Here is a 21,879-nt window from a genome sequence, read left to right as displayed (position 1 = left end):
AACAGATCATTAAGTTATCTAAAGTTACATCTGACCGCTGGTGCTGCCAGTGATTTTTAAAACGGCCGGTAAAAAAAACTAAACTGGAAAATAAACTGTAAACTAATCCCAAACAATTTTTATAAATAAAAACACCACTTACCGCGAATAGTCCATTAAGCCGCCATCTTCATCTCTAGTGCAGTTTGGCAGCGTCAGTTCGGCGGGGGTGGGTTGTTAAAATCACGTGATTGCAACTCAGCGCAACTAAATTGCTGGCTTGTGTTAACGGGTCCTTGAGAACGAAGCGCCATCTAGTGGTGGAACCAGGTAAATGCATAAATATGGCTTGAGTATTGGGTTGTTATATATTGGATGTGTGTGTAGAGAAAGAAAACGCATTTCGAATAAGACCGTGGGGAAATCTTATTGGCGTTTGGCCAAGGAGATTTTCTTGTGGGTTTTTGTTTGTGAAGTTATTTTATTTTTTTGTTTTGGTTAATGTATTGTATTCCTGGGCCAGCTGTGAGGGTGGGCAACCTTTGTCTATTATTTGTGACTGTATTTGTTTAGTACTATCATCAGATCCTTTTTGTACAAGAGCCGGGTGCTTATGGCCGCGGTGGAATTCTAGTGTTTTTTCCTTGAGTGGGTGGAATACGAGCACGTGTGTGTTCGTCACTTGTGTGATTGCAGGCTGCTGTGCTGTGTAGGCTGATTGCGCCCTTAGGCTCCGCCGCCCGGCCTCGGTTCCTGAACTTGAGGCTCTGGATGTTCAGGTTGCTCATGAGTGCATTCCATGTGAATCACTGCTCCCAGTAATTTTCTGTTATTGATTTTTCTTTTTTTTTTGTATTTTTCATTTTTGTAATTAAGTTCTTTTAAATATTTGTAATAAAACTTTAATATTTTTTTCTGGATGTCTGAGTCTCCTGCCTTATCTCGTGAACTGACCTGTGTGCCTTTAGACGAGATTTGCTGAATTTGGGTCCCTGGCCCTTATCCAGGGTGGCGTAATCGGAATTCTAATTTTAATAAACCTTTTCTTGCCACTGCGCTTTGCCACACCAGGTTTCGGTGAGACAGAGTGCGTCAAGGCAATAATCTGATATCATTTCATTAACAATAAGTGCTTTAGGCGCAAGGGATCTAATGTTGACAAGTCCAAACTTTAGAGGTAGATTTTTGTTACTTATTTGGCCTTTTTCTGGTTTGATGGTTATCAGATTGTTTCGGCTGGATTTAACGAGTTTATTCTTTTTTTCCTCACTATTCGGGGAACAGACACAATTTCTATAGGACAGGGTATGTGTGTGCGTCTATTAGTATGGTGAGTTGTATTGTGGCTAATATCCAAAGAATCTAAGGTATGACTTACCGCCAGTCAGATGGTTCGTAGTGTCCTGGAGATGTTGTCAGAGAGGACCGCTGCTCCAGCTCTGCTAGGGTGCAGGCCATTGGTGTGGTAGAGCCTAGGGCGCTCCCAGAAAACATTCCAGTTATCAACAAAGTTTTCTGTTATTGACACCAAGATTGTGACTATTCATTAAAGGAAAATAATCTACTGAACCTCTCGATTCCTCCCTGAAATGTCGGAAGCGGTCCAGATACGATGATCTTTGTCGTGGGTGATGTGCTGCGGACCTTCTCGACCAGGCTCCTGAAGTCCTTCTTTAGGATCTCTGTCTGCCTCAGCCTGGTGTCATTCGTGCCAGCATGAAGGACCACAGCTCGAATGTTCTTCCTCAGGGCCGCAGGCACCAGTGCAGCAACATTAAGAACATGAGCACAAGGTAAACAGCGAGTGTACGCCTTACATTTAGCCGTGGTAGCACGCACGTGCCGTACGATGGAGTCTCCGATGACCAACGCGTCGTGGACCGTCTCACGGAGAGGAGCGAAGCGGTTTCTGGTCGAGATCTCAAAGACGGGTGGTGGCGGAGGAGGAGAGGTCTTTGCCCAGGGCTTGGCGCGCATCTTCCATATCCAGGCCTCGTGGTATCCCGGCGCCGGGGTAAAGGAAACCTGGGCGGGCTGCGGCTTTGGTGCGTTGGACCTGGTCAGAGAAACACGCAAGGTAGTGGTTGTAGGAGAATTCTCATGCCGAGAATTTACCTGGGACAGGTGAGCGTCGGTCCGCGACGATTCCAGCGTGGCTTTTCGCTGCTGTAGCCTGGCCAGCTTCACCTGTAGGTTGCGGATCATCTTCTTCACAGCCTCCCGCTCCAAATCCACCAAGTGCATGGCTAACAATCCTAGATGAGTTCTGCTTTGTGTGTGTGTTTTTGGGTACAGGTGCTGTGAACTGGGAAAAATGGAGTGAAACATTTCGGCAGGGTATGAAGCTTTGGTTGTTTACTTGCTTAAAGTAAGACTTAACATACTGTAACTAGAATATTTACAAAACTGAAAGGTTTTCTTATAAATAATAAAAAAAAAATTAAGTTAAAACAGATCATATGTTTTTTTATATATTTTATTTTTATTTTTTATAGTAAATGAACAGCTCTCTTCTCTCCAATCCACTCTAAAACAACAGTCTCCTATTTCCATTTGGAAAAACTTTTACAAATTCATCCATGAACTACAGTGTGGGCAGGGCTTTACGTAGGGGTCTGTCAAATTCAGCGGACATGGACTCATGGCTGTGCTTGTTGTAACTGAAAAAAAGCTGCAGCTTCTTTAAAGTCTTTCCACTCCGTGTCCTTTCTTCGGCAGATTCGGCATGATGACATATGCCACCTTGGAGCGTTCAGTGGTGAAGGTGGAGGTTTGAAGGTTTTAGCCTGCTAAAGTTGAGCAATGCGTAAAGGATATAAGAGAATGGATGCTAATTAATTTCCTTTTGCTTAATCCTGTTAAGACAAAAGTTCTAGTCATAGGACCGCAGGCAGCTGGAAGCAAGATTTTAGATCACACTAACTATAGATGGACTTTCTGTTCTATGTAGTGCAATAGTTAGAGATCCAGAGATTATAGATTCTAGTCTTCCATTCCATACAGATCAATTTCTGCTCTCTGTTTCACCCAGATGAGAATGGGTTCCCTGTTGAGTCTGTAGTGCCAATTGTTAAAAGTGCTATACAAATAAAATTGAATTGAATTTGAAGCTCATATAGATAATATAACCAGGATAGTATTCTTTCACCTCAGAAATATTGCCAAGTTAAGGAATATATTGTCGCTAAACGATGCAGAAAAACTAGTTCATGCTTTTATCACCTCTAGGTTGGACTATTGTAATGCCTTACTGCCTGGTTGTTCAACTAGGTGCATAAACAAGCTTCAGTTAAATGCATGGTTTAACAGCATATCTACAACAGTTAGTTTCAACTGAGTAATCTGGTAATTAATAACAGCATTAGTTCACTGAACTATATGCATCACTCCACCTTAAAGGTGTTCTAGCAAACACTAATTACGCTGACTCTTTGGCCCAGCATGGGTAAAAGTAAGTTGGTATGGACTGCAGTAGTGCTGCCTGCATTAATGCACATTAAAAATTCACTCACTCATTCTCTATACTGCTTATCCTTTTTGCAGGAGGGACTAGGCAGCGTACACACTGGACAGGGTGGCAATCCATCACAGGGCACACAATCACACACACACTATTAGGAAATGCCAATTAACCTACTCTGCATGCCTTTGGACTGTGGGAGGGAACTTCTGAGGTGGGAAATCCTAGACTCTCAGTGCTAGCCTGTACGCCACCATGCTGCCTGGAACCTAAGGATGATGTTCACACACATACACACATGCTGATGGAATCACTGCTGTTAGCTAAACTTGAAACTTTTTCTTTTTGTGTGACTTAGGTTATAAGTAACCTATCTAATACCAAAAGCGTCACATGATCACAACTAAGCCAACAGTTTGTCGCTCTCTTGTGCTGTGGAATTGTGGGTAATCGTTTCACCTGCTGGGTCTTAGTGCGCGTCTCTCACTGGTATAATCAACATCCGTGCATGCATGTACTGTTTACTATAACACTGTGTCCGTGTGTAAAGCAAAAGCAAGTCTCCATTAGAGAGTTTAAAGATTAAACCCACCCCCTCCTCCTCTCGCCTTCACACACACACACACACACTCTGCACTACATAGAAACACTGCTCGTTCACGATTCTTTAATAATTTTTTATTATTAATTTTTTTACTTTACAGCAGTGATTCGGTAAGCGTGCACTCGTGTGTGTGTGTGTGTGAGAAACTCAACTAAGAGAGGAGGAAGATTTACTGTGCAAGATGAGGAAAAGGTGTGGGGAAAGGTTGATTCCTTCTCTATTTTTTAGGCTGTGGAACAAGTAATTTCAGTTTTCATTATTTCTTATGGGGAAATTCGGTTTACGAGTGTTTTGAATTACGAGCTGCTTCCGGAATGAATTATGTTCGTAATCCAAGGTTCCATTGTATATAACTTTTTGACAGTGCCATTATTTATTTCCCAAAAAATGAAGCCTAAAAAGCAAAAAAATGTGGCCAATACTAAGTACCCCGTTACTGCTCCCAGCTTCATCAGCTGTGTAAACGTCTGTAAAAGCAGAGGTTTTGGCAGTTTGCTGCCCTGGATCATGTAGTTGTATGTTAACATAACACCAAGAAGGCAAAAACCAATGGTCTTCAAAAAGCAACTGTTGCTGCATATCAAACTGGAACAAGGTATAAAACCATTTCCAACCAACTTGGAGTTCTACAGTAAGAAAGATTAAGCACAGGTGGAAAGCTTTTCAAGCAATCTTTGCTGAGAGTTGACCAGGTCAGAAAAACTGCATCTGAACAAAACATAAGGCTTCAAACAATGTGCTGTGAACACACTAAGACAGTGGAGTCTCTTAATTCCCAGTGCCATGTTTGGCAAACAGAATTCCAGCAGAACAAACAGAATTCCAGCAGAACAAACAGAATTCCAGCAGAAACACCTTTTACAGCGGAGGGGTGATGGTTTGGCCTTTTTTTTGCAGCCACAGAATCTGGGCTCCTTGCAGTCATTAAGTTGACCATGAACTCCACTGTAAACCAGAATATTCTAGAGGAAAATTTGATACCATATGTCTGACAGCTACATTAGAAAAATAAAAGAATTAAGGTTTTGGAACTACTAAGTCAATGTCCAGACTTCAACCCAACGGAAATGCCTTAAGAGCATAAGTAAATTCCCAAAAACCTAAATAAAGAAAAGTTGTAAAGATGAATGAGCCAAAATCCCTCCACAATCATATAAAAGCCTAATAAAGTAATACAGAGAACAAATAAGTTAGTGCTGCTAAAGTATTGAATCAGTGTGGTACTTAGTATTGCACAAATATGTTTCCTTTTTTAGCTTCATTTTTGTTAAATAAATAAAAGCACAGTGAAAAAAGTTACATGTTGTTTGTCCGAGGTTATATTTGCCTAATTAGCCTAATAGGAGAAATCATTTAAATAAAATACAAAACATTGCAGCAGTTAATTCAATGAAGGCCAGATTATGTGTAATCAGATACTGAAAAATGGTTTATCTCTCTCCTGCAATATAAAGAGAGCAAAAATCAAGACCACCCCTCCTGCCATACCCAGCCAGAAGAGCATTCCTGATGTTTTGTCCTCAGGAATGGGGCGTGTCTTGAGTGGCTGGTATACGCGTTCCCACTGGGAGAGGATGGCCTGACGAGCCCCAGCCCACTGACCCGGCCCACACAGCCGAAACTGATACGGGGTGCAGGGACCGAACAGAACCCTCCCACCCAAACTAGGATCAGTCAGGAACAGCCACAAGAGGTTGGGACGCACACCGATTTCCCGTGCGATTGAATCCATGTATAGGATAAAGTCCACTTGGAGAGGAGCGTTTGGGCAAAAGCATCTGTATAAAAAGCATTAAAGAAAGAGACACTCACTGTTAGTACTGCAAATATCTGAAGAAAAATGTCGTCTAAAAATTAAATGCAAATCAAAACCTTTAAACTAAATCACCTTCTCATATTTGCCTTCTGGTCTTTCTCATAGATCTTTAACCTTATTGGTACAGAAGGAAGTTGGTTTAAACCTAGGGGAAAAGAAGGAACATCAAGTAACAATACCAACATGTCAATACCAACATTAACATATTAGTCATATTATTTTAAACTGGCTGAAATAAATAAATAATTTTCTCTCCCAAGCTATTACTAATATGACTCATTTGAGTGATTTGGACATTTTGGACATTCGTTTACACTAGTGGCCACTGCACAACTACACTTTGTGGTCATTAGTTAAATCACTTTATCACAAGCCACTTTAAATATGTGGATTGCACAAGACACTTTAAATATGTGGATTGCACAACCCTGGACATTACCATTTTCTTTTTACTATTTATTCTAACTTCATTCCACAAAAATGACATAAATCCATACCTACTTTGTACAGCTGTTTTATTTTTGTTTTATATTTCTTAATAAATTGTCTATATTGTGTATTTTTTTGTACAGTTATTTTATTTTAACTTTTTTTTATATTTTATTTTATTCTTCCTAGTTAAATTTACCTGTTATTTTATTTTTCATATTTATTTCTTATTCATAGTCTTTTATTTTAAGGTCACAAGCAGTTGTCTAAGCATTTCACTGCATATCGTACTGTGTATGACTGTGTATGTGACAAATAAAATTTAAGTTTGATTTGATTTGTATTATTTGCACATTTTGTTATTATTACCAGACATTGACCTACTTGCATTATTTGTCGTTTCTAACAAAAAGGCACGGAGCACCTGAACATAATCACTGCCTCACTATGCTTATAGTTAAATATGCCAATAACTGAGGAAGTCAACTTTATGTGGCATTAACATTCGATTAAGTTGATTTCATGATAATCTTGTGTTTCGGTACAATCTCTCCTTGCTCTGTAATACCTGCAAAGACTCGAGTGGCCCATCGTGCCTGCATCTCCATCATAGGCATCATAGCTCCAGGGCCACTGATTAGCCCTATGACGGCCAGTGTGGGGCGCTCTAAGACCAGAGGGAAGACTTTCTTGTAGAGACTCATTTCCCCCACATGATCCATCTCCTTTGCAGAGATTAAGAATGAGAAGCCTGGCTTGTATCCTGTACAGAAGATAACTGCATCGATCCCATCTTCGACAGCGCCATTATCAAATACTACGGTTGAGCCTCGGAACTCTCTCACGTTTGGTTTCACCTGCACTGCCCCCTGTAAGATGCGTGCTGGTAGTTCATCATTAACCATTCGTCGCTGTTTGTGTATTCTGTAAGAACAATAATTGAAAAAAAGATGTCATTTAAGAAATGCTTTACTTAATCCTTTACACTAACTTTCTATCACAAATACTAGTGAAAAAACAGTGTGCTGCATCATTAAATTATGAATACATTTAAAACTTCATGAGCTACATTGTTTTTTTTTAGTCTTTTAATACACTTTATTATATACTAATGTCGTTTCTGGGATGTACCACGTATCCATAAGAATAAAGCCATTCTTAAACCCTGGGTTAAGAAATGTGCTTTGTGTCTTTTCAGATGTCAATTGTAAAATGCGAGTATGTGAGTAGTCTTGTGTTGTTTCACCTATAAGTGGGCTGCAATCCATACAGCTTGTGGTCATATTTCTCATTGTAGACTCTCTCCACTGCCCAGTTGAGCAGTGCATGGGGAATTACTTGCATCAGTATGTTGTTCAGACGTTTAGTTCGGTTCATATCCAAAGGAAGGCCACAGGTAGACACACGGCTCACAACCCATGCTCCATCACGCATGCTCAGAAAAGTCTTTTAAGTAAAAAATATATATAAGAAACAATACTGTTTAATTAGATATGGTGTAAATAAATAAACAAAGATAGTAACTACCATACTTTTGTGTAAACAAATAAGATATTGCCATCAAGGCAACTTGCGTAACATGTTGGTTTGACACCTTCTTCTGTAAGGGACTTAATGCTTTGTCTCTCTGGTATAGTCCACAAACGATTAAACATTAGTTGTTCTTGGAAATATTAGGTTGAATACTATGTTATAAAGAGACAAATGGCTGGTTTCAGACTAGCTCCAAATAATGATTTTAATTTATTTAAAACCTTTTTTAAAAAACTTTAGTTTAAACAAGTGTCTGGAAAAACTAAAATACTTTTTAACAGTCAGTAGTACAGTAGAGCAGACAATCTGTAGTGTCCATAACCATGCCAATATTATGTTGCAATACCTTAATTTTGCATTTTATATTAATACACTTTTTAATGTTTGTGTGTTTTTTTATGTGAAATCTGAATGAAAATAAAGATAAAATTTAAATTGAAAAAGTTATGGAGACTACATGTTAGGGTATGAAATTAGCAATAGGGCATGTATTTAGCCATTTTTTTTTCTTTTTATCTGATAAAAATATAAATGTATGCATACTGTATTTACAAAAAACAAAGCATGGATTGGGAGATAGGAAGCATTATGAACATTATGGCATTATTGGGGGTATATGATTAATCTGAAAATTCACTTTTAGCACCAATACCATGTTTTGGCTGTTTAAATATTAGAGATCTAATATTTAACAATCCTAGTTTGAAATCAGAGGTGCTGGCTATGCATTCAGTATAGTATAATTTTATGTTAATTACCAAAACAGGTTTTTTAAGCATTTCTACATTTTGGTTTAGCCTGGGGAATGTATTTATTTATTTATGGCCTTACTATCTGGTATCACACCAATGGGATGGATTCCTTTTCCCATTGGTCCCATCCCAATGAGACGTGGTGACATAACTTACAGCAGGTTATGGTCACTGAACCGCTGGATGTCCGGGTGGTGCTCTGAAAACATGGGCTTCATAGATAATTGGAAGACCTTTGAGGGCAAAACTGGCCTGTTAGGGCGGGACGGTGTTTATCCCACTCGGGAAGGTGCTGCTCTCATTTCCTGTAGTATAGCTCATAGTCTCAGAGGAGGCCTAGTTAATCAGTGACAATCCAGAGCCCAGGCCAGGGAGCAGACAGACAGGCTAAACCAACCGTCTGCTAGCTGCATAGAGTCGTCACTCAGGGTTCATCATATTGAGACTATGTCTGTTCCCCGAGCTAAAAGCAAATTTAGAAAGACTCAGAAAGTCTGTTTTAATAATTTAATTAACATAGATATTACAAACTCAGATCATACTGAATGCGCAGCCGGCACCTCTGATCTGAAGCTAGGACTGTTGAATATTAGATCTCTCGCATCTAAAGCAGTTATTATTAACGAAATTATCACAGACCAGGAGCTTGATATATTATGTTTAACTGAAACCTGGATTAAACAGGACGAGTATGTAGCTCTAAATGAAGCTAGTCCTCCTGGATACAGCTACATACACCAGCCTCGGTTAACTGGTAGAGGAGGAGGCGTCGCAGTTATTTACAACGATAATCTGGCTATCGTACAAAAACACAGATTTAAATTTAATGCATTTGAAATTCTCTATAGTAACTTAAAGTCAGCTCAGACAATTCTGCTAATCATCATTTACAGACCCCCAGGGCCGTACTCTGAATTTCTCTGTGAATTTGCAGATTTCCTCTCAAACCTAGTCGTTTCTGTAGACAAAGTGTTAATTCCTGGAGATTTTAATATTCATTTTGAGAATCCAGAAGACCCTCTGAGAACAGCCAGAGTCCATACTGGACTCAGTAGGAGTAAATCAGTGTGTAGTAGGACCCACTCATAAAGCAGGTCACACTTTGGACCTAATAATATCCTTTGGATTAAGTATAAGAAACATAGTAATGTACGCACAGCACCGCGCTACCGCCTTAAACGTACATTCACATCAAATACCACACAGAGCTTTATCGATAATCTTTCAGAGTTATCAACTTTGATTGGATCGCCATCTGATTCCACAGAACTCGATCAAGCGACTGAATATCTAGAGTCTACACTTCGTTATAGCTTAGATAATGTGGCTCCAGTTAAAAGAAAAATGATTAGAGATAAGAAACTTGCTCCTTGGTATAACGATCACACACGCACTCTAAAACAAACTGCTCGGAAATTAGAACGCAAATGGCGTCAAACTAAATTGTTAGTTTTCCTAATAGCATGGAAGGAGAGCATCCTGAACTATAGAAGAGCTCTTAGTGCTGCTAGGTCAATGTATCTCTCCATTCTTATAGAAAATAACAAAAACAATACTAGATTTTTATTTAATATCATAGCTAAATTATATAAAAACAAGACCACTGCAGAAATCTCCACAACAACAACATACAGTAGTGAGGATTTCATAAACTTTTTCAATAACAAAATCATAAATATTAGGCAAAAAATTTAGGCTTTGAAACCAGACAATTTAAGTGATACAGATGATTAATTAATCACATTACATCAGAACCTAGAATACTTTACTCCCCTTGAAGCGAGAGAACTAATTTCACTCATCTCCTCTTCAAAATCGTCAACCTGTCAATTAGATCCTATACCGACACATTTTCTCAAGCAGATAGTTCCAGCAATAATAGAACCCCTGTTAAAAGTAATTAACTGTTCACTCAGCAGTGGGTATTTTCCTAAATCCCTTAAATTAGCAGTTATTAAACCACTAATCAAAAAAACTGACCTTGACCCCTGTCAGCTTTCCAATTACAGGCCGATATCAAACCTCCCCTTTATCTCTAAAAGTCTGGAAAAGGTAGTATCACAGGAGCTATGTTCCTATCTACATAGGAATAGCATACATGAACTGTATCAGTCAGGATTTAGGCCTCATCACAGCACAGAGACAGCACTCGTTAAAGTAGTAAATGACCTCCTAGTGGCCTCTGATCAGGGTTGTGTCACTATACTTGTGTTACTCGACCTCAGTGCAGCTTTTGACACTATTGATCATAGTATTCTCCTTCACAGATTTATGAAAATGTAGTAGGAATTAAGGGAACGGCCCTCTTATGGCTCAGATCCTATTTGACTGATCGTTATCAGTTTGTGGATTTAGATGGTGACCATTCCTCATGTTCTCAAGTTGAGTTTGGTGTTCCACAGGGTTCTGTTTTAGGCCCACTGCTTTTTTCCCTTTACATGCTTCCTCTAGGCAACATAATCCGTAAGCATGGTATTAGTTTTCATTGTTATGCTGATGACACACAAGTATACGTTTCAGCAAAACCAGATGAGAAAAACCAGTTTACTAAAGTTGAGCAATGTGTGCAGGACATAAGAGATTGGATGTTAATTAATTTCCTTCTGCTTAATCCTGATAAGACAGAAGTTCTAGTCATAGGACCACAAGCAGCTAGAAGTAAGCTTTCTGATCAAACTGATTTTAAATGGCCTTTCTGTTCAATCAAGTGCAACAGTAAAAGACCTCGGTGTGATTATAGATTCAAGCCTTTCATTTAAAGCACATGTAGATAATATTACCAGGATAGTATTCTTTCACAAATATTGCCAAGATAAGAAATATATTGTCACCAAATGATGCAGAAAAACTAGTTCATGCTTTTATCATGTCTAGGTTGGATTATTGTAACGCCTTACTGTCTGGTTGTTTAACTAGGTGCTTAAACAAGCTTCAATTAGTCCAGAATGCAGCAGCGAGAGTCCTCACTCGAACCAGAAGATATGAGCACATTACCCCTATCTTATCCACATTGCATCGATTTTAAAATACTACTCTTGACGTATAAAGCATTAAATAGTCTCGCGCCGCAGTATCTGAGTAAACTGCTAGTGTCTTACAATCCGCCACGCCTACTTCGATCAAAGGTTGCAGGCTGCTTGTCAGTACCGCGTATTATTAAAACTACAGCAGGGGGCAGAGCTTTTTCTTACAAAGCCCCAAAGTAATGGAATAGTCTTCCAAATAGTGTTCGGGACTCAGACACAGTCTCAGTGTTTATGTCCAGGCTAAAAACCTATTTATTTAGCCAAGCATTTTTATAAATAAATTAGCCTTGGGTAAAGGAGCAGATCTGGGGGACTCATGGACATAGAGTATTAGATGAACTGGTATGTTTGGATGCTGTCTTCCCCACTCTCATTGATCACTCAGGTTTGTTGACGGTGAGGTGATTGGTTGCCTTACATCTCTGGAAGCCCTCATGTTTGTGTTTCCTTCTGGCTCTCCCTTTTTAGTTATGCTGTCATAGTTAGTCCTGCCGGAGTCTCTGCTTGCACTCTGCACTAAATATACATTCACTTTTTACATTGTTCGACTGTGACCATACCTAACTGTTATTTCTCCATCTCTTTGCTCTTTCCTTTTCTGCTCTCTGCTCTCTCCTCTCTCTCTCTCCCTCTCTCCTTTTTTCTCTACCTATCTCTCTGTCGAGCTATACATGTCGCTCCTGAGCTGCCAGTGATCCAGACCCCCTCTGCCCGCTGGACCTGTCTAACTTATCCTGAAGTCCTGCTTCTGGTTGGAGATCTCATCACATGGATGCCCTGTGTGGTCTGCCTGGAATGTGTGTGGTGACTGGGGATGGTTCCACTTTTCCATGAAGGTGGTTTTGTCCTCGACTGATGCAGACAGCAGTTCTCTGAGCACCTGTGACTTCAGTCGCTCAATAGTTCAGGACTGGAATTTCTCACAGTCTACCTGAGCCTCCAGGAACAAACTGGACTCTAATCTTACACATCTCCTCTTATACTGAACTTCCAGTCTCGCATATTATTATGCACATCAATCCCTGCTATCTGGTTTCACCCAGATGAGGATGGGTTCCCTGTTGAGTCTGGTTCCTCTCAAAGTTTCTTCCTATTACCATCTCAGGGAGTTTTTCCTTGCCACTGTCGCCGTCGTCCTAGGCTTGCTCATCAGAGACAATCATATAATTTTGATTCATACACATTCACATTTCATACAAACTTAATTCTTTTGATTGTGTAAAGCTGCTTTGTGATGATGTAAATCGTTAAAAGCGCTATACAAATAAAATTGAATTTGAGTCATTAATGATGAACATTTTTTAAAATAATATCCAAAATACTTATTCCTGCAAAGCTGCTTTGCCACAATGTCAATTGTTAAAAATGCTACATTAATAAAACTGAATAAAATCAGTTCACTGATTTTGCTTACTTTTTCTGCAACTCTGCTGATCTCCACAGATATGTCTCCAGCAGAGTTGCCACTGCCAATAACCACAACTTTCTTCCCATGGAATGAATGTGGATCCTTATATTCCCAACTGTGACAGCACTTACCTGGAAATGTGTCTATTCCTAAAAAAGAAAAAAGAAAAAGGTTAAAATAAGAATTTTGGCACCCATGTGCTTTGCAGTCAAATCACTTCATACAACACATAACGTATGGGATATCATGCCCTCTTGTGTCCTGACTGAAGACATGGCTCTACTCATGCCGTAACAAAGTAGAAGCCTTTATTTACACGAAGTGTGTCCCATCTGCCTGGGAATTCTCCAGATTATCAGATTTTCCTTAAGTTTGCATGCTTGCCTGTTGAGCAGTTCAATCTAATAGCTAAGGGTCTTCCTCTGAATGTGGTCAAGGCCTTGTCCACTGGAGGCTTAGAGGTGAGCAGTGTTGGGGAATGTTACTTTTTTGAAGTAACTTATTACATAAAAAAATTAGTCATTAAAAATTAATCAGTTACATTACAGCATTACCTTCTAATAAAAGTAATTAGTTAGACTACTTTTTAATTGCAGAAAATAAAACTTCTTCAAACAGTGGCTTTCTCACTGGTGTTACGACCTCTAACTAGGGGTGCAATGAGCATAACATAATAAGACCTCTCACCACCTTCCCACTCCCAAGTTAAGGTAGCCACCAGGTCTAACAAAGTAAATGTAGCCTTTATTTATATTCAGAGTTGAGCAATGCCCAAAACAACAACAACAACAACAACAACAAAATACTCTACGGGTGCCCTAGGCTTGCCTAGTCACAAATTAAACATAAAATAAAATACAGGTTGTCCAACCTAACTTCTAAACAAAAACAGGAGAAAAATACAGAGGTAAAACAAAAGGGCTTCTCACTGCTACAAAGGCTACAAAGTGCTCAATATATACAGTGAATATTTTTACTACTAGTTTAATAACACAACTGAAATTTCAAAATTGCTATATAATTATGGTCAAAGATCAGATTGCACATTTTAGCATCACATCTCACAGTTCACACACAAACGGTTTAGTTGGAAGTGGCAGAACAGAGAGAGAGGGACAGCTGTCATCGGTGGGTTTTAAACATGGGATCCCAGCTGGTCCAATCAGCTTGCTGCAATCTATTCGAATAAGCAAGTCACAGGAGATCTCCTATAACTCCACCCACACGCACCACTCTCACACAACACACACTATGGCCATTGTTCAATGGGATGTTGGCTTTAGAGAATACTATTGTCCAGTTTGATATAACAGCCCCTATCTATGGCTTATCCTGTCCTTTCTGTGGGGTCCATGATACAATAGAGAAGCTATATAGAGTTCTTGTTCCTAAATTTAATGAATGCTTGCCGGTGTGTGAATATATATGTCCCATACGATATGTGTAATACTGAGTGATTTGACTGAGAGGAAACTAATAGTTATGATCATGACCATTCGTTTCCTAAGGGAGAGAAATGAGGTACAACACCTTGCTGCACCGCTGTTGAACTGAAAGTCAACTGTGGTGACGGTGCTTTATATGTATAGATGTAACTGCACATACTTCACCACAGTCACACTGCCTGCCTTTATGGCATGAATAAAGATATCTTCAGCCAGGACACAAGAGGGCCACCCTCCCATCCCATACAATATGCGCTGTATCTCATTTAGAGGTTATAAACATAACCATTCGTTATGAGAAGTGGTACAGCTGAATATACCAGGAAATGCTGAGCGGGGTGTGAAAGGGTGTATGGAGCTCCCCGAACACACAAGCACCCCATCAAACACATGTGTTTCTTTGTGTCCATTTCTCTTTTCAGTCAGCACCTCCCACTGACCAGTGTCATGCCTTTGTTTCACACTACCCACTGTTGTCTAAAAAAATGCAAACATAAGTTTTAGCATATGTGTCTTGACATGCAAGTACAAAAAATAAACAAAGGAGTAAATAATCATAACCTGGAAGTTAATGTACTTGAGCAGGTCAAAGTGCTCAGCATATAGCCGTAAATAGTTCAGCATCATGGAGTGGTCAAAGTAGTTCGGGTAATGTCCTGGCATTGGGAAATCACTAAAGCACGTCATCTCTTTTGAGGTATTTATGGCCAGTGAGCGGTACAAGCTGGAACGTTCAGGCTCTGGTTTCTCCTGCACATATAAAAAAAACACATTAATACTAATAGAGAACTGACAATCTCACCTCACAATTTTTTATTAGTTGTTTATAATCAAGCAAAACAATTTTTGTGCTGACAAGCTTCAGAATTGTGCAACAGAAAGGCTTTTTTCATGCGTGTTAAAAAAACCTCTTCAGCTTTTTTCCTCCAAACTTTGTGAACTAAATAGGTTGACTTTAAATCATGACTTTTTTTTTTTAATTGTTAAGTGTAAATAAATTACATTTACTGCATTCAGCAGATCCCCCTATCCAGAGACTTATAGATTTGGTTTAAAGTCTCTTTCAAACAAACACACTCATGCTAGTTTATCCCTAAACACACACACAGTAAAAGAGCACTTGTTTTCCACTACTCTGCTCTCTAGGTCTTTGACCTGTTTTTCCTTGCGGCAAGATCTTACATTGGTGGAGAATGCAGGCAGCAGACCATGGCACAGGGTCTAACCCCACCCCAGAGCAATATCTTCAACCAGCCTCCGGTAATAAACAACCTTTTAAGTGGGCAGACAGAAACTATTCCTCACTAAAACGCACATGACCGCTGGCTGGAAGTTTGCTAAAAAGCACCCGAAAGAGTTTCGGACCGTGAGAAACAAAGTCCTCTGATCTGATGAAACAAAAAAAAAAAAACTATACTTCGGCACTGCACGTAACTTATTAAAACTATCCCTACAGCCTAACCTGCAAGTCTTTGGACTGTAGGAGGAAACCCACCAAGAAAGTGGCAAGAGGGGAAGGGGTGACACAGAGAGAGAGAGAAAATGGAGAGAGAGAAAATAGTTTTTTAACTTTAAGACTTTAAGATCTTTAACTTTACAACGCGTGCACACACACACACACACACACACACAAATAAAAAATTGCTCATTTTGCGGAACACTCGCAAACTGTGTTACTCGCAATCTGAGTTTCCACTGTATAAATATTGTGAATAATTTTGAAGGACTGTAGGGAAGGCCCTTTTGAGAAAAAGAATGCAAAATGAATTAAACTTCTTTAGGAAAGTCTGGAAATGGTGAGCAGTTTGTAAATGCAAATTGCATTAATCTAATTCACTATGTTAATTGTTCAAAACAAACAGCCAAACAAAATATAATTTCTTCAGCAAAAAAAAAAAATCTCACCTTAAACATCCAGAGACCTCCAATGTCATCGCTGCTTTCAAAACATATCGGATCCAGACCCTCATCCAAGCAGCACTTTATGCTGGTCAGTCCCGCGCTTCCTCCTCCAATCACAGCAATACGTCGAGCCATACTGTGGATCTGAAAATCAGAGATAGTATTAATACAGTACACACAACTATTGAATTAATTTGTGTAACATGTCACGGTGTGCGCCTGTGATAGGCATGTGCCTCAATCTGTTGTCGCTCCTTGCTTACTCCGTAGGCTCACTAGGTAGGCAGCCTCCCCTTCTGCAGCTGCGTGAATGGTTATGTGCTAAAATGTCCCCTGCCCCCTAGATCATCTCTATCAAATATTATATAAGAACATAAACTCATAGGTTTATGATTTACAAATGACAAATTACACCAAAAGAATTTTATTATTAAAAGGAACATAAAAATATATATAGTGTTCTAAATTATATATATACACAGTGGCTTGCAAAAGTATTCGGCCCCCATGAACTTTTCCACATTTTGTCACATTACAGCCACAAACATGAATCAATTTCATTGGAATTTCACGTGAAAGACCAATACAAAGTGGTGTACACTTGAGAAGTGTATGAGAATGAGATTTTCAAAGTAAGGTATTAAGTAAGTAAGATTTTGAAAGATAGTGAATGAGATTTTTAAAGTAAGGGCATGGTTTTGCACATACATGGATATGACTAGCATACACCATACACCTTACCGTGCATGGCCCAGGTTCTGTATATTTTAAGAAAAAGAGGGTTACAAAATCTGCATTGAATTTAATCATGCACAAAACAGTGCATCACTACTTATACGTACAAGAACAATCAGGATGGCATACTTGATAAGGAGAGAATACTACAGAAAAACATGCAATACTGTGTGTAATGCTTAACGGCTCCTGCATACACTCATATTGCCAAAAAGTTCAGAATCAAGTCATAAAACAAAAGATTTATATATCTATTTATTTATATATATACACACACATTTACCTGCACATTCAAACATGAATTGACACTAGGGGTAAAAACTATTAAAGAAGGAAAGAAAAAGGTCATAATAATAATAATAATAATAATAATAATAATAACCACAGCATTACTACTACTAGTACCATTACTACTTTCTTTCGGGTGCTCCAGTCAAGGGGATGCCACAGCGGATCATCTGATCCGCACACAACTTGGCACAGGCTCTATGCCTGTTGCCCTTCCTGACGCAACCCTCACATTTTTCCGAGCTTGGGAAAGGCACTGCATGCAGTGTTTGGGTAATGAAACAAATCATAGTAATGCACACATCTTGCTATATTAATTTTTATCTATCTTTTTATCCATATGTAAACATTGTGAAAATTAAGCCATTTAAAAAAGAAATTTAGGGGAAAAAGCTTGTGGTGGAAAATAAAATTTCTTGTCCCAGGTCTTAATCTAGTGGACATTCTTTAGTACTGCATGAGTCAGGCTAAAAGCCTGTCAGGTCAAAGTAATTGTAAAAATTTGTTGTGGGCTACTTGAGCATCACCAAATAAACAAAATAAGCAAACTTCCTCACAACAACTTGCTCGCCCCAGGAAAAATATTTTAAACCATTAGAACTTACTACTCTTAAGGTATTGAACATTTATTGTCTTCTATTATGTTATTAATTTAATCCCTCTCCATTGCAACACTATTTCTTCTTCTTCTTCTTCTTCTTCGTCTTTTAGCTGTTCTCTTTCAGGGGTCGCCACAGCGAATCATCTGCCTCCATCTAACCCTATCCTCTGCATCCTCTTCTGTCACACCAACTAACTTCATGTCCTCTCTCACTGCATCCATAAATCTCCTCTTTGGTCTTCCTCTAGACCTCCTGCCTGGCAGTTCCAACCACAGCATCCCTCTACCGATATATTTACCATCTATCCTCTGAACATGTCCAAACCACCTCAATCTGGCCTCTCTGACTTTATCTCCAAAACATCTTACATGGGTTGTCCCTCTGATGAACTGATTCTTGATCCTATCCATCCTTGTCAGTCCCAAGGAGAACCTCAACATCTTCAGCTCTGCTACCTCCATCTCTGCCTCCTGTCTTTTCTTCAGTGCCACTTTCTCCAAGCCGTAGAGCATCGCTGGTCTCACCACTGTCCTGTACACCTTTCCTTTCATTCTTGCTGATACTCTTTTATCGCACAACACACCAAAACCTTTTTCCCCCCATTTCAACCTGCCTGTACCCGCCTCTTTACCTCCTTTCCACACTCTCCGTTGCTCTGGACCGTTGACCTTAAGTACTTAAAGTCCTGCACCTTCTTTACCTCTGCTCCCTGTATCCTCACCGTTCCTCTTGGGTTCCTCTCATTTACACACATGTATTCCGTCTTACTGCGGCTAACCTTCATTCCTCTGCTTTCCAGAGCATACCTCCACCTCTCCAAATTTTCTTCCACCTGTTCCCTGCTCTCGCTACAAAGCACACTGTCATCTGCAAACATCATAGTCCATGGAGACTCCTGTCTAACTTCATCTGTCATCCTGTCCATCACCAGAGCAAACAAAAAGGGGCGTAGAGCCGATCCTTGATGCAGACCCACCTCCACCTTGAACACTTCTGTCACACCTACAGCACATCTCACCACTGTCTTACAGCTCTTATACATGTCCTGCACCACTCTAACATACTTCTCTGCCACGCTAGACTCAATACAATACCACAGCTCCTCTCTCGGCACTCTGTCATAATCCTTCTCTAAATCTAGACAGACACAATGCAACTCTTTATTACCTTCCCTGTACTTCTCCCCCAGCATCCTTAAAGCAAATACTGCATTTGATGTACTCTTTCTAGGCATGAAATCATATTGCTGCTCACAGATGCTCACCTCTGCCCTTAACCTAGCTTCCACTACTCTTTCCCACAGCTTCATTGTCTGGCTCATTAGCTTAATGCCTCTGTAATTGCCACAGTTCTGCACACCTCCCTAGTTCTTAAAAATCGGCACCAATACACTTTTCCTTCATTCTTCTGGAATCCTCTCACTCTCCAAGATCTTGTTAAACAAACTAGTTAGAAACTCTACTGCCACCTCTCCCAAGCACTTCCATACCTCCACAGGTATGTCATCAGAGCCAACAGCCTTTCCACTCTTCATCCTCTTCAACGCCATTCTCACCTCACTTTTACTAATATTTGCTACTTCCTGCTCCACAACAGTCACGTCTTCTACTCTTCGTTCTCTTTCATTTTCCTCATTCATCAACTCTTTAAAGTACTCCTTCCATCTTCCTATTACGCTCATGGCATCTGTCAGTACATTTCCATCTTTATCTTAAATCACTCTAACCTGCGGTACATCCATCCCATCTCTATCTTTCTGCCTCGCCAACCTGTACAGATCCACCTCACCCTCCTTACTATCCAATCTAGCATACAAGTCCTCATATGCTCTTTGTTTGGCCATTGCCACCTCTACCTTCACCTTATGCTGCCACCACCATCTGTCCTTCTACATTCCTGTCCTGAAGACCAAACCTGCCCATCACATTTTCATCACCTCTGTTCCCTAAACCAATGTCCATTAAAATTTGCACCAATCACCACTCTCTCACCTCTGGGGATGCTCTGCATCACTTCATCTAACTCACTCCAGAATGTTTCCTTTTCTTCTAGCTTACATCCTACCTGTGGGGCATAGCCACTAACAACATTTAACATCAGCCCTTCAATATCCAGCTTCATACTCATCAACCTATCTGATACTCTTTTTACCTCTAGAACATTCCTAACAAACTCCTCTTTCAGGATAACTCCTACTTCATTTCTTTTCCTATCCACACGATGGTAAAACAATTTGAACCCTGATTCTAAGTTCTAGCCTTACTACCTTTCCACCTGGACGCACAGTGTATCCACCTTCTTTCTCTGCATCATATCAACTAACTCTTGCCTTCTCTGTCATAGTCCCAACATTCAAAGTCCCTACTATCACTCCTTTTCTCTCTCTGCTTTCGAACATGCCTTCCTCCTCTTCATTTAAGATATTTAAAAAATATTTTACAGCTATTTCTTTACATTATTCTAACTGAATTTAAACCAAATCAGGAAGGACAAAATATTAGCGATTTCTAAAAGTAAACACTTCCTACTGCCAGTTGGTGTGCCTCACAGTGCTCACATCCTTGTGCTTTCTTCTCTTAAAATAAGTCTGAAGTTTGATGCGGTTACGAAACGGGGTTTGGGCTTAGGAAGAGACATAGTGGTAGAGGTGATGTGCAGGAATGAGTCTTTAATGGGAAGACCAAAACATAAACAGACACCAAACAAAACTTGAACATACACTATTCTTACAACAGACCTAACTATAACATAAATCTAAGCATGACAGAGAATTAAACATGGAGTTAACACAACACTAGGAATTATACTGGACTAAGAAGCACACCGGACAAAGAGCTAAACATTATAAGGAATTATGCAAGATTACGAGGTTACACCAAACAAAGGAATTACGCCAGACTAGAACTTAGGCCCGACACCGAGTTAACCTTAGTAAAGAACTAAGCACAAGAACTGACATGGCTATGAGGAAAACATAAATAACTAAACATAACATGAGCTGCACAAGGGGCAAAACATAACATGAGCTACTGTACATATAACCAAGGGCTAAAGTAAACAGGAGTTAAGACTACAAGGGTGAAACTAAACAAAACACTAAACAAAACCTAGACCTAAACAAGACCTAGATCTGAACAAGGCAAAGTGCAAAACAGGGCTAGGAGATTAAACAGGACTAGGAGAACACACAAGCTAGACTAAACATCACATTAAAGAAACAGAACAGAACAAACCAAAAAATTTACCAAACACCAGGGATAAACAAAACACACCAAGAGTCAAGAGGGAAAGGGCATGACGCAGAGACCTGGGGCCTGTTTCAGAAAGGAGGTTAAGTGAAAACTCAGAGTTTGGTAACCCTGAGATAAGAGAAAGTCTGAGTTTTCCGTTTCAAAAAGGCAGGTTTGTCAAACCCGAGAAAGCAGGGTAACTCAAGCCTGTTTCTGAAAGAGAGGTAACTATTACTCAGAGTCAGTTCCCATGGTAACTTACTCTGTGAACCTAACCTGGTCGGTAGCAGGTTTTATTCTCTGAACTCGGAGTTTCTGTCGGTCTCCTCTCCTTTTTTAAAGACGCAGCGGTATTTCGCCGTAGCCTTAATCATCCATTGCCCACATTTCGGACACAAACCGAGAAGACAGTTAGGAGAATGGCTTGTCCTTTTTTGGAGGATCCCATAGATGAGGAGGCTGCATTAATTCGAAGAGAATTACATTTACGTCGGGCAAGGATTTTGAGACCCAGAGTGGATTTTTTGTCTTTTTCCTGTACAGTTTTGCTTGAACGTTACCGTTTTTCACCACCACAAAAAAAATAAAATAAAATAAATGAAATAAACACAAGTCACAACCCCTTATTTGGTCTTCTTTATTTCCTAAAAATAAAAAAATGGTAAATTTC

At 39.7% G+C, this 21,879-nt stretch overlaps 2 protein-coding genes across 2 annotated transcripts; both read right to left on the bottom strand.

The window, feature by feature from the left end:
* Nucleotides 1-5,247: 5,247 nt before the first annotated feature.
* LOC128515077 (flavin-containing monooxygenase 3-like) lies at nt 5,248-7,206 on the bottom strand. The gene is made up of 4 exons (XM_053489100.1): nt 7,134-7,206; nt 6,857-7,051; nt 5,932-6,004; nt 5,248-5,821 (listed from the first exon to the last, which is right to left on the bottom strand). Exons 2-4 carry the CDS (start codon nt 7,008-7,010, stop codon nt 5,455-5,457), a joined length of 594 nt encoding a protein of 197 aa, XP_053345075.1. The 5' UTR covers nt 7,011-7,051; nt 7,134-7,206; the 3' UTR covers nt 5,248-5,454.
* A 324-nt stretch (nt 7,207-7,530) lies between these two features.
* On the bottom strand, nt 7,531-16,583 carry LOC128515078 (flavin-containing monooxygenase 5-like). Its single transcript, XM_053489101.1, has 5 exons — nt 16,358-16,583; nt 15,014-15,202; nt 14,773-14,929; nt 13,014-13,156; nt 7,531-7,734 (listed from the first exon to the last, which is right to left on the bottom strand). The coding sequence occupies exons 1-5, from the start codon at nt 16,487-16,489 to the stop codon at nt 7,531-7,533; spliced, it is 825 nt and encodes a 274-aa protein (XP_053345076.1). The 5' UTR covers nt 16,490-16,583.
* Between the last annotated feature and the right edge of the window lie 5,296 nt (nt 16,584-21,879).

The sequence above is a fragment of the Clarias gariepinus genome, chromosome 27 (genome assembly GCF_024256425.1).
Source record: "Clarias gariepinus isolate MV-2021 ecotype Netherlands chromosome 27, CGAR_prim_01v2, whole genome shotgun sequence".
Classification (NCBI taxonomy): domain Eukaryota; kingdom Metazoa; phylum Chordata; class Actinopteri; order Siluriformes; family Clariidae; genus Clarias; species Clarias gariepinus.
The sequence above is the reverse complement of the archived record's forward strand: the minus strand, read 5'-3'. Positions and strand labels throughout refer to the sequence as shown.

Bases quoted from the DNA above. Each gene is read 5' to 3' on its own strand.
- LOC128515077 (XM_053489100.1), bottom strand. From the start codon at position 7,010: ATGGATCATGTGGGGGAAATGAGTCTCTACAAGAAAGTCTTCCCTCTG. The intron at 6,005-6,856 runs GTATTACAGAGC...CTTTTCCCCTAG, and splicing joins GGCCACTCGAGTCTTTGCAG to GTTTAAACCAACTTCCTTCT. The intron at 5,822-5,931 runs GTGATTTAGTTT...CTTTTTATACAG, and splicing joins CAGAAGGCAAATATGAGAAG to ATGCTTTTGCCCAAACGCTC.
- LOC128515078 (XM_053489101.1), bottom strand. From the start codon at position 16,489: ATGGCTCGACGTATTGCTGTGATTGGAGGAGGAAGCGCGGGACTGACC. The intron at 14,930-15,013 runs GTTATGATTATT...GCATTTTTTTAG, and splicing joins TCAAGTACATTAACTTCCAG to ACAACAGTGGGTAGTGTGAA. The intron at 7,735-13,013 runs GTAAGCAAAATC...TTTACTTAAAAG, and splicing joins TCAGCAGAGTTGCAGAAAAA to ACTTTTCTGAGCATGCGTGA.